The 15891-nt window shown below is 40.2% G+C and overlaps 2 protein-coding genes across 15 annotated transcripts in view; both read right to left on the bottom strand.

Annotated features, from left to right (window-relative positions):
* Positions 1 to 11561, bottom strand: part of LOC139966892 (ras-related protein Rab-21-like) — a 178118-nt gene extending 166557 nt beyond the window's left edge. The window contains exon 1 of the mRNA XM_071970364.1: positions 11550 to 11561. The gene's annotated coding sequence lies outside the window, so the exon portion shown is untranslated. The remainder of the gene's footprint in view (positions 1 to 11549) is intronic.
* LOC139966802 (neuron navigator 2-like) overlaps positions 1 to 15891 on the bottom strand; it is a 312370-nt gene that overhangs the window by 103262 nt on the left and 193217 nt on the right. For all 14 annotated transcript variants that reach the window (XM_071970227.1, XM_071970208.1, XM_071970193.1 and 11 more), the window contains 5 exons: positions 15422 to 15494; positions 13562 to 13743; positions 12086 to 12569; positions 3617 to 3757; positions 391 to 2449 (listed from right to left, as the gene is read on the bottom strand). In XM_071970227.1, the coding sequence (XP_071826328.1) occupies positions 391 to 2449; positions 3617 to 3757; positions 12086 to 12569; positions 13562 to 13743; positions 15422 to 15494 (2939 nt within the window). The remainder of the gene's footprint in view (positions 1 to 390; positions 2450 to 3616; positions 3758 to 12085; positions 12570 to 13561; positions 13744 to 15421; positions 15495 to 15891) is intronic.

Raw genomic sequence — 15891 nt, 5'->3', positions numbered from 1 at the left:
GAGGGAATGATGTCATGATGGCATGTTTGCTGTAAATGTGTTTGTTTGACTTCTTAATATTTAAATCCTTTGTCCACATGAGGAAATCTCATTTAATCAGAAAGAAGCTACCATAATATACATCACATAATACTGCGATCCCCTCCCAGAGGAAAGGGAACTTTTAGCCTGTCATAATAGGTTACATTCCATCAACCAAACCTTTGAATTTGGGGGCGGGGGGATATATTGCGTTGGGGTCGTCAACCAACACTTATGAAATAATGTTTTCTCTTTAAGATATGTGTAACACATCCCGTCACCAGAATATCTGTTTAATGCATACATCATCGCAATTAGCATTTTAAAAACTCAACCGTCTCCATATTTTTAAAAGACAAAAGAACCTACCTTTCGTCGTCATCACTCATCTCCATGGGTTTCTGCAGGTACTCCCTCAGGGCCGCCATGCCGTCCCCACTCCTGAACAGAGTCCCCATCCTCCTGGCATAGAGGGTACTGCCTCCCTCGCTCATGTAACCACTCAGCTCGCCGTAGTTGTTGTGCCTGTGCAGGATGTCTCCGTCGCTGAGGTAACCGGTGTTGGTGTCCTCCGAGGTGCACTCGCTCCCCTCTTGGGACTGAAGGTCAGAGAACTGAAGGTCGCTCAGGTGGGACCTGTTGGAGAAGGTCCGCTTCATGTTGGGTCCTCCGTAAAACTTGCTCATGGCCGGGTGAACCCGCCTCTGTCCCGGCGAGGAAGCTCCGGACTGGGCCCCGCCGTTGGTCAAGCCGCCGTGTTTGGACCTGACCGGCGAAGACTTCTTGGAAAGGTACTGATCGATTTCGGGCGTGGTCAGATCTGCGCTCCCACCTTTCTTGCTCGGGTGCTTCACCTGGGTGGTCACGCTGTCCCCGAAGGTCGTCTCTTTGACCGTACAGGAGGCTCTGTCCTTCTGTACGGTCATGACCGTTATACTGCCCTGTTGGGATACGCCATTGGGGGGAGGACCCTTGGGGGTCTTCTGTTGCTTTGGGGTACCAAAGGTAGTGATGGCTCTGTCATTTTCATACTCTGTGGTACATACCTCGTCTTCGAGACTCCTCTGTTTGAAGATCACGCTGTTATCCGACGACTGGCTGGTCGTGGACGACACGCTCATCTGTGTGTTCATCGACACGGCCGCCGGTTGAGGAGATGTCGTTTCCCCGTCCAAATTGGGGGTCCTCCCGCCAGAGTAGTTGAAGGGGGCGACCGTGGCCGTATTAGCCGGTGTCCGTATCCTGCTGGGAGATGCTGGCAGCGACGACTTATGGCTCGGTGAAGCAGGGAGGGGGCTCCCTTTATCTATTGCCTTCTCTGGAACGCTATTCAAGGTCGGGGCCTCTGCTGCGGTTATTGCACTGGGTTTTCCCTTCCCCGGAGCGGGTGAGGGGAAGGTACTATATACACCTCCACGCTGGAACGGGGAGGACTCGGGGGTGGGTATCTCCTTACTGACCTTCGCCATGCTGGTGATGACCTTCGGTGGCGTGAGTCCTGACTTACCATCCGCTCCTTTCTGAGGTGGTTTCAGCTTTGACCTTGCGGTCGGAGGAGTCGACACCGGTGTTATCATTTTGCTCAGTCCTATTTTGGACTTCCTCTGCATGCTGCTGGCGCTGAGATAACCATCGTCCGAACTCTCCTGACCTTTCTCCTTCTTGGGCAGGGAACCGTCCCTCGATCGATCCATCGACTCGTACCCCGTGTCGGAGTAGATCGCGACGTCGCTGGTGGGCGACTCCTGAGGTGGATTTTCTGCCTTGCGAACAGTCTTTGGCGATTCTTTCGTCTTCGCCGACGCCCCGCCCCCAAAGGCCTTTCCTATCGTCTTTTGAGCCACTGCCTTCAGGGCGCTGCGGGAAGGCGACGCGTGGGGCTCCGGCATTTCCGACTTCTTCTGAACCACGGCCTTCTTGGGAGCGGCTATCGCCTTGGATCCCGGTTTGGAAAAGTCGCCGCTCTTCCGCGGTCCCTGCAACTTTGTGCCCTTTCCGGCGGCCGTTTTCAATCCGCTCTTGGGCTGGGCCAGTCTGCTGCCCTGACTTGCCGATGGGGCTACTACCGGGGTGGTAGAGGCGGCCGCTGGCGGGTCGGCCGTCGGAGCCGGTATGGTCCCAGGGATCTTAGAGTCCGCAGAGGGAGCCTTGAGGCCCGACGACTTTGTGACTTCGCCGTCCTTCTTGTCGGAGAATAATTTCAGCTTTGTCAGCATAGATCCCTTGGCGGCCTGCTGCTGCTGTTGAGCTTTCTCCATCTCGGCCTGGCTCTGTCTCATCGACGTCGTCCTCTGCGGTGGTTCCGGTTTTGCCGCCTGTTTCGTTGCCGCTGAGGTGGGTGCTTTAAGCTTAGAGGTGGGCTTCCCAATTCTCTGGCCCGGCGGTGCACTTCCAGACTGTTGTGGTTTCCCACCTGACGGTTTAAGACCTGCGAGAAAAAACGAGAAAGGTTGAACTCAGACTTAGAAAATTTTGTCCCAAAGTCTGGTGGCATCATACTCGAACATGTCAGGACAGTTAAGGGTACCTCTAGCAATGCAAGTTTTTATTCAATAATAAAGAAAAAATTTGTCCCAAAATCTGGTGGCATTTTACTCCAACATGTCAGGACAGTTAAGGGTACCTCTAGCAATGCAAGTTTTTATTCATGCTCACATCGATTTGCAAAAAGAATGATTGAATTAAGCATCATTCAGAATTGAAATATAACTTGTTTTTGTCACGGTATGGTGTAAACATACCACCCCCCCCCCCCCTTGCAATCATCCTTTATAGGAAAGAATAGGCACCTAAGGACAGCAATTTCAAATTTTGTCAAAAAGAAATGAAATTGCAACAGGAATGGTGGTATTTAGGCAGACTTCACAAACGGAGAAATACAAACATTACATTCAATTTTCTGAGGTGAAAGGTCTTTCTGTATTGTAAGACTTGTGAAAATTAAAACTGAAAAAAAAAAATGTAGCCAAATAGATCTTTCAGTTACATAGAGAGGGGCAGGAGGGTGGGGGAGGAAATTTCTAGAATATCCAACATCGATTTTCAGTAACTCAAATGGCTAAGCATTTATATTTTTATGCCACTGGAACACTTCTTTATATGGCATACCGCATCCCATGCTGGAAAGACGACAAGATAGGCGGACTGTACGAATGATTCCGCAAACCTGCTTGGGACACAAATTTATACTTTTCTATTTATATGTCATAAAATATTCTCTGATAAAAGTGGTATTGATGTGCAATGATAATTTTTTTTTTTTTTTGGGGGGGGGGGGCTAGTATTATAAAAGTCACAATTCCTTTAGTTTTGACAATTAAAATATCAACAGAAAGAAAAAATTGAAGGGAGAGTGAAAAAACAAAGATTTCGCCCCGGCATAGATTACGATATCAGACAATTGTCTACACAGTGGTATCCTGACTTTACAATTAGTGTCTAAATGCTTTCATCAACATCAATTTTTGGAGATAGGTGGAAAAGAGGGGGAAGGGGAGGGAATACAGAGATAACTACTAATAATCAATCCTTTTAGGAAAGGTCAAAGGTTATATTGTCGGGTTTAGTTTCGCCCTCTTAAATTGGGCAAACGTACCCTGAGAACTCTTGTTTGAGGATGGTATTCGGCCCTTGTCCGTGCTCAATCTGTTCTGATTGGTGTTTGGGCCAGGCGACCCCCCTCTCATCGGTATCTTGCTCATGTCGGACGAAGCCGAGCTCCTGGTGCTGATGGAACCTGAAAAGACGAGACATGCAGAGAAGAAAAATGTAAGACTACTTGGCTAGACTTGGATAAAGCTGTCAGTTATACAATTGGCCAGCTGCAAAGCACATTTAATATCCACAGTAGCAGGAATAGTGATTTGACTTCTACTATAGTTGTTTAAAAGCCAGCATTTTTCGTAGTCTGCTTGCTTGTCAATTTCGGAAAGCGTGACTGCTTGGCTGGGCTTGGATGTTGCTGTCACTGCTATACAAGCAATACTGTACCGGCAAAGTGATTAAATTAATATTCATGGAGGCAGGAATAATAGTGTGGTGACTTCCGGTCGTAATTGAATGCAACATTAAAGTGAGTTTGCTTGTGTTTGCCAGTTTCAGAAAACATGACTGCTCGGCCGGCCCATGGTAAAACTGGCATCAAAGTGCAAACAGTGGTAGTTGACAAGGGTTAGCACCAACTGATGCAGGCATATGGGGCTCATTTCCTTGTATGGACAGTACAAAATGTTATCAAAGCGACTGTTTTCACCGATCTGTTTGACAGTTTCAAGCAATTCTACAAAAGCCTTTCCAATATTATTAAAAAAGAGAAAAGAACACCCCTTGGATGGTTTCACCAATATGAACATTAAATTTCTAAGTACTTTAGTGACTCCATTTCCATTCTGAAAACTCCTTCAGTCCACAAATGCTTTCATATTAGCATCATCACCTGCCATGAAACATTCAACTGTCCTTCCATCCATGTGAAATATTAACTCCAAAGGCAGAGCCATGACCTGTTTCATCTTACTTGATACCTTTTAAGAAAAGTCACCCAGGAAAGAACCTGGGCACGAAGACCAAAATACCGAACGACTGATCTGCTCTCAACCCCAGTCCCCTTGCATCGGGACTGTGACACATGTGATCATCGTTGGGTGTGTATCACCATTGCCCTCGAAAAGAACAGATACTACACATGATTGTGGTATCAACAATCTACCCTTTTCAACTAAACCAAAATCTTACTTATTAAACTATATATATATATATATATATATATATATATATATATATATATATATAGGCATATCATCAAATTAAAACTCCTACTTCAAAATATAACCTAATAAACTAAAAAAATATTTATATTTGCCTTTGTATTAGCCTTATTGTTCCTATTTTGATCTCTACATTCAGATTAGTTAACACTAATGTACCCCTGACAAAACCTCTAGGCAGCAGGTTTGTTGTCAAAGTCTAATATTATTATTAATTTTCATGATAATTAATGATGTAAATGTAAATAAAATCTTATATAGCGCACTACGCGGGATGCATCTGTGTGCTTTACAAACAATCTAGAAAATACAATGATCCTTTTAAGTCCTCTAAGTTGACACTTTTAGAGTACTTTACAAAGAAACAAACATGAAAAGAAGAGAAAAGCAAAGAGAATGATAGAAAGTTATCAATAGCAGTGAGTAAGATCCAGGAGCTACATCGTCAATGACAACGGCATATGACCTTTGCACTCAGGGAGGGTCTCGGGATCGGAGAACGTTCGAAAAAAGAAAAACACTCCTTTCTTCCTCAAGTGACAAGGAAATTTTGCTTTTCATCCAAAGGAAGATTGGTTCCTCAACAAAAGGAGCGGTTTAAAAAAAAAACACAATCGAAGACCAGATCCTCCTCCTTAAAATCCGTAACCAATGGACAGCGAGTATTTTAACCGTGTTCCGGACTTTTCATGAAAATAACCAGAAAAATTCAGGAACCACAGAATAAATTATCCATCATTCCATGAGATGACTCACCTGACTTTCCAACTAAGGAAGCTTGTCCCATTTTCGATACAAAGCACCAAAACAGAGAGCTAAAAACACAAGATGGCACTTCAATACACCTCTCCCATTATTCAATAAAGAAGAACCCCAAAATGAAAAGCCCACCCATCCATAACCAATCTCAATTTCAGCCTCGAATAATGCTCCCTCCCTGCAGTTCCTCAAAATGCTACTATCATTTAATTCCACAGACCATACTTTTTTTAATGTCTAGACTGAGGGATATAAAAATATAAAAAAAGGAATTCCCACTGAAACCTTTTGATGTTATTCTCCGACGATAAATTCAAACAAAGGATATTAACCAGTCATTTGTCGAGAAAGTGACTCAGAAAAGGCAAACATGAGCTACTTCGTAAATTAAAAGCTTTGGCAGAGCTATTCTCTGCCAATCTTGAGCCATTAAGATCCGTTTGCGGGCATTGAATTTCACCTCGGATTTCTAACCTCTCCCACTTGACTGGGTCCTAGAAGCCACATCAAACATTCCAGTGGACACAAAACAAAACAAAAATATGTATAAAATATACAGACGGCGAGAAATTGAGGTTGCGAGATAAAAGTATGAAGTATGTGATAATTGAATGTATAGATCTGGTTTATTAGTAACTTTGGCTTTGTATGTAGGCTGTGTCGTGAAAGTGGAAAACCACAGAGAATTTATATTCGAGAGGATGCCAGAACGGAGGGGTTACGAAACCACAACGGCTCTGGTGTTTTATGAAATGATTCCAAGAATTAAAATGTTTGGCCATCACAAAGAATTTGTAATGCAATTAAGGTGTAAGACATTCCTGTAATTTGGAAACAAAATAACAACAAGTAAACATTTTCAATAATTTTTCCTCCTCTTTAAGTAAATTTATGTTTTGTTATGGAACAATGGAAATTAGAAAATATATTTGAAATTAAGCATTCTCAAGAAGGTATCTAAAAATGCATTATTTTCTCCCTTGTATGTAGCCAAAATTCTGTTAAGCTTAAATTATAAACTATGCTGATGACATAACAGTATAGACCACTAATATTTTAGAGGAGGACTTTATGCAGACAAATAGTGTTGGAATTTTGCCACCATCAAGGAAAATATAAATAAAACTAGCACTTCTATAGTTATTCATAGCCAAATTCCCTTGAGGCAATCTCTCCAGCAAAAGTAGTCAAATTCGATCTCACCAACCTTGTCCACTTCAAGGAAAGAATCCCTCTCCAAAATTCACCAAGAAGAAAGACAAGAAGAAGAAAGTTTACATTTACGTGAAAAATACGAAATGCAGGGTTTTACGCAGAGGTATACCGAATCGAGAACATCCTAAAAATATCTTCTCCACGCCAGCTAGTCCTTTGAACTTTAAAGTTTTCTTAAGCCCTCTCTGTTTTCTTAATTTTAAATGTCCTAAATATGCCACTCACAAAACAACAGCTTCACTCTGCTGCAAAAACAAGCCCTTGTTAATCTACACCCTACAGTGAATTAAACTGAAGTGTTTACAAAAACCCACTGTATATTACTGAGAAGCAATATAAATCTACTCCCATATCCTGATCTCTATCTCACACCTTCACATGGTTTTATAAACTTCCTGATTTCATTTAACAAAGTGCCAGTCTTAATAATTGAATGGTCGGTAACGAGAGTACTCATCAAGCCTCTCCTAATTGGGTCATTCATTATTCACTAACAAACACAGACTGAACACAGGAAGTAACATAGCCCAAACAAATCCAAACCTTTTTTTTTCAAGTAATGATACAGGTATAAACAACACCAGATCACCAGCTAACAATTTTGAAAGAGTGCCCTCTATATTCAGATTCTCACATTTGCTGTCTAACATTTCTCAAAAAAAAAAAAAAAAAAAAACGTTTCATATTTTGGGGTAGATTTTTGGTACATTTGAGTAAGTATTGCCTAATAAGAAAGTCCCATTTCATTATTCTTAAAACTGTCAAAATAATTTAAATAGTGCAGAAGATGACGAAGAAGAAGCAAGAAAAACAAACATTCTACATCATAAATGTTAGGGCGACAACACTTATAGAGTTGACTAGAATCATAAATCAGTGCTTTAATAATATTTATTTGGTGGAAACAAAGATGTCCAGCACTTTAAGCTTGATAAATTGAAATCTTATTTTGAGAACTACTCAACAGAACTTTAACGATGATTGTCAATTTTTAGGTTTGTTAATTTTTTCAGGTTCTTATATGTTGCATGGATTTAACTTTTCTGATTTCTTCTCAAGTTTCGTGCTTTAAGCATCTTTCTCAGGTTTTTTGGGGTAGGTTTCTTATTTTATTTTGCAGACTGTTCAAATTCTTATATGTTGAATGGATTTACCTTTGGTCATTTCTTCTCAAGTTTCGTGCTTTAACCATCGTTTTCAGGGTGTTTTTTCTTTGTATGTTTCTTATTTTATTTTTGCAGACTTTAACTTTTAATGTAAAAGTATTTATACCTTTTATTGCACGCATTTATTAACCCTTTAAGGAAGGGTGAATTCAATCAATAAACCTTTCAGGAAAGGATAACCCAACACAGCAAGTTTACAGTTTAAAATAATATCAAAGTTGAGAGTTAACCTTTTTTTTTCCCGTTTAAAATTGTAAACAGTTGTTAGCGAGTATGGAGACACGAAAGTGCAGTTCATATTTATGTTTTAGTAAGATATAAAATATGAATTTTTTTTAACATCAATTACTTCAAAATTTGCTCGAAATAACATCATTTTGGAACTTAGAACTCTTAATGACTTAAATTACATACTAAAACTAAAGGGAGGGAGAACTACCTTCCCATTTTCTCCTTCCCAAAGTAAAAACTCCCCAACCCCCCCCACCCCACTGGAGGGTCACCAAGATTATGAAGGTGAATATTAGGGCCACAAAGCAAGAAAGTTTGAATACCAGGGGCATATGGACACGGAAACTGTTAAAAATACCATTATCCCACATAGAAAATGAAATACTGCCCTCTTTCTGAAATACTGCCACAGAGACCTAGATATAAAGCCATTCTAAGTCACACAGGAGCTTTGTAGGTTTGAAAACCTATTTTTTTTTCTTTTTAAATTTTATTTTCAGACAGCGTGACTAGGGTAAGTCTAATGTGCTAGTCTTCTCTCTGATTATTAGTAGGAGTTGATGATTGAATGTTACAGGTTACATTATGTTGCATGTGTAACATAGCACATGAAATTGTCACTTATGGCACAATCAGCAACAATGCATTTTTAGAGTCTAAACATGATTTTCTTTTTTTTCATTTTTTAAATTTTTTTTTTAAATAATACCAAAGTTGAGAGTTAACCTTTTTTCTTTACAGTCTAAACATGATTTTCTTTTATTTCTTTTTGTTTTAAAGATTAATATTGTAAGAGAATCAGCAACGTAATTGCCTGCTTCTTTAAGAATGATGAAAGCGTGGTAGGAATAAATCCGAGGGAAAGGTGAAGTAGACATCGAAGCCGTGTAGTAGGTTTGTCATCTATTAGACATTAGTATAAAATACACACAGTTATGAACACAGCTGTACATCACTTTTACCTACAGGCAGAGTTACAGGGGGTCAACCTCTGAATTGTATGATTTGGAAGAACTTAATTAAAGGTAGTGATGAGGGGTTTGACTCAACGGTGTGAAACACGCTGAGAAGCATTTTAACAAAACTGACAGTAACCAATCAGGAAGACAAACACCCCCTCCCCCCCTCTATAAAATCTACCATAACTTCCTTCGTCAAACTATTCTGTTTTTTTAGTATTTTGCTTCAAAGCATTGCATCCTATTTCATGGCAATATAAACTTTCCTTTTACACCAAAACCTTTCCACGAATAATGATCTGTTTTTGTTTTTTCAAGTGAACTTTCCTCGAAAAACTGCATGATCACCTGAGCACAAAAACAGGGATTTCCTCAATGCATTCATTTATAATCTCTTATGGATACGATACAGATCTCTAAGAACAGACTTCCTTTGCAATACGAGCAATAACAATCCGGTAATCTAGATTCTTTATTGTTTTAATAATAATAAAAAGAAATGTTTGCACGATCGTTATATCCTACATAACTCCTAAAAGATTGTCTCAGACATTCCTAAACAGTTTTACAAACATGAAACACAAAGTCAGAGCTTGATATTTTTTCTCCCCGATTTTTCCATTCTCGTATTAACAACGATCAAACACACACACAAAAGTCAATCCGCCACAGAAGCACGATGGTTAACACCTATTAGATGGGACTATAAAACCCACCGGAGGGACATCACCAGTGAAACTTCTGACAAAATCCTCAACATTTCCCAAATCAATCCTGACAATAAGATTGACAACATTAGGCAGCCTTTCTCAATCCCCTTGATCATGCCTGTCATATTTATTTTGTTTTATTTGTATTTTTTATTCATCTTTTGCCCCGTTTAAGAATTAAAGCTCACTCGATGACATCAAACGAGGAACATAAATCGAGCGTTATCTTTTTTTCTTGGGGGGGGGGGAAGGAAATGACATTTTTGATTTCCTCCATCACCGCGGACGAGAAGAAGCCTTTCTTTCGGGGTTTTTTCCGCTGCTCCGAGCGAAGCTATCGCGTTACGCACTCCCCATCTATTAACACGGGGCTCGCTTGGGGTACCAAATTTTGGGCGCTGGAGGATAATTTTAACTCATTGTCACGACCACTTGGGTACCTTCTTTATTTTACAGTTTTTTTTTCTTTTTCCTCTTTCAAATTTTGAAGTGAATATTGATGATTATGTGTAGCGAAGGATAAATCGACGAAGATTTAATTCGGGGTGGCCCCCATCAGGGCTAACTCAAACTAATACCTCTCTTCTTTTTCTTTCTCCGGTCAGTTTTGAGTTACGTACAGACGGTAAGACAGACTAAGACACAGACAATGAGAGGGTGAATGACCTTAAATATAAAATAAATAATGAGTGCAAGGAACTGAAGAATATGAATTTTTAGAGTGGCAATTTTGTTGGTAACACCATGTTTCGAGTGGGTCTCGAAAATAGATGTTAAACAGCCTCACACATACTTCTGTTTGTTTACTTTATTCTGCCATGATAATTTGTCCATTTTATGTGAGGGGGGAGACGCGCTTTCTCCAATGAAAACCAAAACAAATGTAAGTCGTGGCAAAATGTCTGTATAATTGAAATATTTCTACTCAATGTGACGGTTGATAAACAAACCACAGATATTCACAGATATATTTTCTGATAGTGTTTTTGTATTTGTTTTCATTCCTGTTCTTGCAATTTACACGAAAGCCCTTACATATTTAATCATATAATTCATACTGATCAGATTTCTCATCACCGTTTACCAATAGTCAACCCTGACGTCAATCTTGACGTGTGTATGTACTTTTGTCTGTTTGTTTGTTTGTCCTTTCGTTCTTGATTCAAGACACAGAGATTATAAAGCAAAGAGATATCCAACCGTCAACAGTGGTCCGTGTGATATGACTCTCCCGCCCTTTGTATTTTCAAGAGACAACTTAAAACATTTCTGTTTGATTCCTTGGTTTCCTTTGTCTCTTTCCTACTTTGTAAAGCGCTTTGAAATGCTGTATTAAGCACTATATAAATGTAATTTATTATTATTATAAATGGCATGACAAACTGCCCCAAAACAGCTAAGAAAAGAACCGTATTCCATTCGGTAGACAGCAAAGATTTAAAGTAATGTTCCTTAACAAACTACGTTGAAGACTTGATCAAGCCTAAATATGATATCATCTTCAACCACCTGTGCTTCATATTTCTTCATGTTTTCTGTAGTGGAAACAAGGATTTCTTTTCTTTTCTTTGTTTTTTTTTTTTTTAGGATATATCTCCCAAATGGAGTAAGATTTTTTCTTAGCTGTTTCGTGGAGTTGTTCTTCGCAAGATCTCTTTCATAAAAGCTGAAAGATGCCGGTTGGGTTTGTGTTCCCTAAAATTTATGCCAAAACATCTTAGATAAAATATTAGTTGCTTGGCCATATTGACTAAACGGGGGGGGGGGGGGACATTTATTGCTTATTATTTGTGAGAAAAGATAAAGTGTTTGGTAAATAATCTCAAAGCAAGCAGTTTAACTGAATCCAATCCTAAAAAAAACGGCTTCTACTAACTTTTTCATTTAATAAAAAAAAATCCTATAGCCTGAGGAGTCAGTTGCGTTTTTTTCAAACGTATTTTTGAGGTCAGAATCAGGATGGTGGTGTCATGTAGAGGTTTGAGTCAGACTTGGAGAGCATCAGCTTGAATAATAATTTCAAACTTCCTCGACTTCAAGAGTGAACGGCCATATCCTGACGCCGGGACGAGAGCCGACAGAAACTTAAAACCGACCGAGGGTGGCATTGGTTCCTGTCTCCGATTTGGAGAGCATCTCTCTGCATTCCGACGCTACTTTCGCAACGATCGTCTGATACATGTATCTAGGATCTTAGAAGGTATTTTAGTTTTTTATCTTAATAATTTAATCCTTTCGCTTAATTTTCAAATCCTCACCTGAGCTTTGGGCTAGAGAGGTTTTCCTCCTCTGCAACCCCCCTGTAACTTGACCTCTTCCGGCCGATGACTTCCTCAGTCCCCCGCTCTCCGATACCACGCTCGTCGGTCTGGACGTCCTGGTGGGCGACCTGGTCTTGTTGGTCTTGTTACCGCCGATGTCCCCCGGGACAGAGATCTGACTGCTCGGCCTAGAGGACCTGCCCTGACTGGTCGACCTGGTACCTGAGGATCTGGATGAACCAACCTCGGCCGCCGATAGAGATGACTGGCTGGGCGGCCTGGATCGACCTGGGCCCGAACTCCGACTGCTTGGCGTCCGTAGCCCGCTGAGCTCTCCGGTGAGCTGGCTGGAGGGCCTGGACTGGGCCCTTGGAATGGAAGGTCTGGAGGAAGACGAGGATGTCGTTGATTTGGGGCTGGAGGAAGATAATGGGATAGCTGTTTGGCGTCGTGAGACTTGCCTACCTGAGGATGCTGGTGCCTGCAAGAAAAAGAAACAAAAATACTTCAAAAACACTTTAAATCAAAAAATGGACAAAAACTTCCCGCATGAGTTCTTCGCATTCTTTTACCTTATTGTCCCAAGCTCTTTCCTGCTGGCCACACACAACTTTGTAGCAATATATCTCTCCTGAGATTCAGGCCAGTGGTACTCTTACGTCCATTTCCTGACTCATGCCCCAAACCCTGCTACTCACTTCCTTGCGAATTTTATCCGATCTTGTTTCCTTTTCTATCAGCCTCATTCTTACTACTTGGGATCCCCGTCTTCTTCAATTCGATATTCTGAAATGCATTTCAAAGCTACCATACGTATTCTCATGACCTATAGTTTTGTGGCAAAAAAATCCATACTTTCTGCTCCCTGGCCAACCAACACTCTGTTTCACCTCCCTCTTTCCCTCCTAGCTACTGTTACTATAGCAATCCCAAAAAACCAGGGTCCTATTTTTGTGACATTCTCATAGTATTTTCACCATCATTTCACACCCCTCCCACCCCACTCACACCTTCCCTTTTTCATTTGTACTCATGTAACCTAACCCACCCTCTCACCCTGCCACCAGGCAAATAATGCTCCGGGAATGTTTGACAATGGCAATGTCACCCTTTCTTCCTTTAAAATTTCCTCTATCACCTCATCTAACATATTCCTCTTCCCCCACCCCACCCCTCCCCCACTATGCATGTAATGCTCCAAGTATGTTTCTTCATGGCAGTGTCACCCTTTCTGCTCCTTCCCTCCCCTTCCTCTTTCACCTCATCTAACCTATCTCTCCCCCCCCCCACATACCCCCACTATGCATATAGTGCTCCAAGTATATTTGGCAATGTCACCCTTTCTGCTTCCTCCCCCCATCCCCTTCCTCTTTCACCTCATCTAGCCTACCTCTCTCCCCCTCACCCCACCCCTTCCCCACTATACATGTAATGCTCCAAGCATGTCTGTTCATGTTTGCAGAGACATCTCACCCTTTCCGTGGAAGAAGAGGCTGTTTTCTGTTGAGGTATTGCTGAGTGGTTTGCCTTGCTACTGAGCGGTCCTTGTTTGGCAGCTTTCTTGCGGGCCTGGTCCTCCTGCTGCAGCTGTTGTTTGTGTCTGGACAGGGCAAAGAAGAGACCTAGTACCGCCTTGAGATTTCCCTCTCGTAACTCTGCCGGATAAAAACAACACAAGAGGTGCGAAATGTTGTTTCTTCTCCTCGTACATGCTTCAGATTTCAGAAATAGTTAGCCGTACCCCCCTTAATTTACACCTAGAGATCATCTATTTGGTTATTAATTAGTCACGTGGCTTCTCATAAAGTTTCATGGTGCATTCACTCTTCATGGCCTAAATAATCTTTTTCAATTTTTTTTAAAATTATTTATTTATTATTATTATTATTATTTTTTTGTTCTGTTGTATAGTGTAAATAATCAAACACTCATGAAAATGTACATTACTTTTTGTCAAAACTTAATAAGAAACTCTCCCTCCCACTGCACCCTGTCCCCAACCCCCCTCCCCCCCATGCGTACCTCACAAAAGTGCCATAAAATGAGACACCAGAATATTTCAAAACTTAACCCAGAAAGTTGAGTTGCAACATACTTAGTCCTGTTCAGTACAATACTACAGGCTTCTTTCATTTATTTTCACTTTAATACTAGTTGCTTACATTTAGTACTTTTACTGCCCGGAATAATAACAATCCCATACGTACCTTATATTACTTGACGTCTTACTGTACGAAACATTACAAACTTTTGTAGGTGTGTGAAGAAATATTATTTATAGACTAGCTGAGGTCTAAATTAGATCAGTTTACAAGAGCACATGGCTTCTTCTTCCTGATGTCGTCACTGCCTCAAATCACATTGGGAAACCCTGCCAAGCAGTGGCACTTTTCTTCACAAACTGGTTCCACCATCAACTTATTCTGATCAAATTGAGCAATATGTGTACATGCCAAAAAAAGTATACCTTTCATGTGACTTACTTTGGTACTTCCAATGAAGTTCAAATTGCAAATATTTACTTTAACAACTTTAGTCAAACAGGAAAGCACTGTCTAAAGTGTTCAACATAACCCTGGTTCCTTCTAACAGGCATAAAAACACCATTTCTACATACCGATGTCCCATTGTTCTGTTAAGGACAGCTGTTTAGTTCTCGCTCACAACACAGTGAGTCAATTTATAAAGACACTCATCGGGCCACAAAAATTGCCATAGTTTGGAAGTTCCCCATGACACCAAGCGTATCACATATTTCCCTATCAAGCATTACCGAATACCAGTGCAACAATGATACTACCTACATCAAGGATTAGTTTGCAACACAATTTTTAATTTTTTTATTTTCTTTAAAAAAAAAAAAAATTTTTTTTTATTGTTGACATGACAACAACAGTTCCTATTAGGTTATGCTATAATATGCATTTTAATTTTAAAGATGATATTCAATTCTCGACTCAGTGTTCCTGTAATGAAAAATTTCATTTCAGTTAATTTTCCTTTTTATGTTATTTTTTCCCCCTCTTATGTTATTTTATTTCCCCTCTTATTTCATTTTCCCTCTTATGTTATTTTCCCTCTTACTCAATTGTTTTTAGGTAACTCCCAAAATCATATTTTTAGTTCCCTTTTTTTAATATAATTTTCTTTCTATACAAACGCCAGAACAAACAAGTGACGACATGTGATGCCCATTCTTCATCCAAGAATTTGTGCTAAAAAAGTGTATAAACGCACTGAATAAGAGCGCAAATTCTTTCTGCTTATTTTTCTTAAAGAATTGTTCCCTTTTCATAAGATGATAACACACTTAGGTGTAGCTTCGGTACTTACGTCGAGCTGTTATTCCAGTAACATTGATCTTTTTCTTGGCTAAAAACTGTAAACATTTGTCCAGGTTCTCAAGCTGTTGGATGAGAAGAGAAACAAACATTTAGTGGAAGATCACGAAAGAAAGACCAAACTACTGCAAAGATACCAAGTGTTATTTGCTGCCAACTTCAAGGGAACAAAAATATTTATAAAAAAATTATCGTATTAAAGGGCCTCTTTTCTTCAGCATCAATATTCAATTTACAATGCCAATATCATTTTGGATCATACATTTGATCTGGTTTATAACCTCCAATTCTCCCCCCCCCCCCCATCCCTTACCTCCAAATAGAAAAGAAATCGAAATACTGTTATGGTGGGCATTAATTCTCCCTTTTGGAAAAAAAAAACATGATTGACATTGTCTTTGCAAAAATTCTCAAATCAATACCCAAAATTATAATTTTTTTGAATTTTTATGCTGGCAAGTA

This window comes from Apostichopus japonicus, chromosome 1 (genome assembly GCF_037975245.1).
Source record: "Apostichopus japonicus isolate 1M-3 chromosome 1, ASM3797524v1, whole genome shotgun sequence".
Lineage (NCBI taxonomy): Eukaryota > Metazoa > Echinodermata > Holothuroidea > Aspidochirotida > Stichopodidae > Apostichopus > Apostichopus japonicus.
The sequence above is the reverse complement of the archived record's forward strand: the minus strand, read 5'-3'. Positions and strand labels throughout refer to the sequence as shown.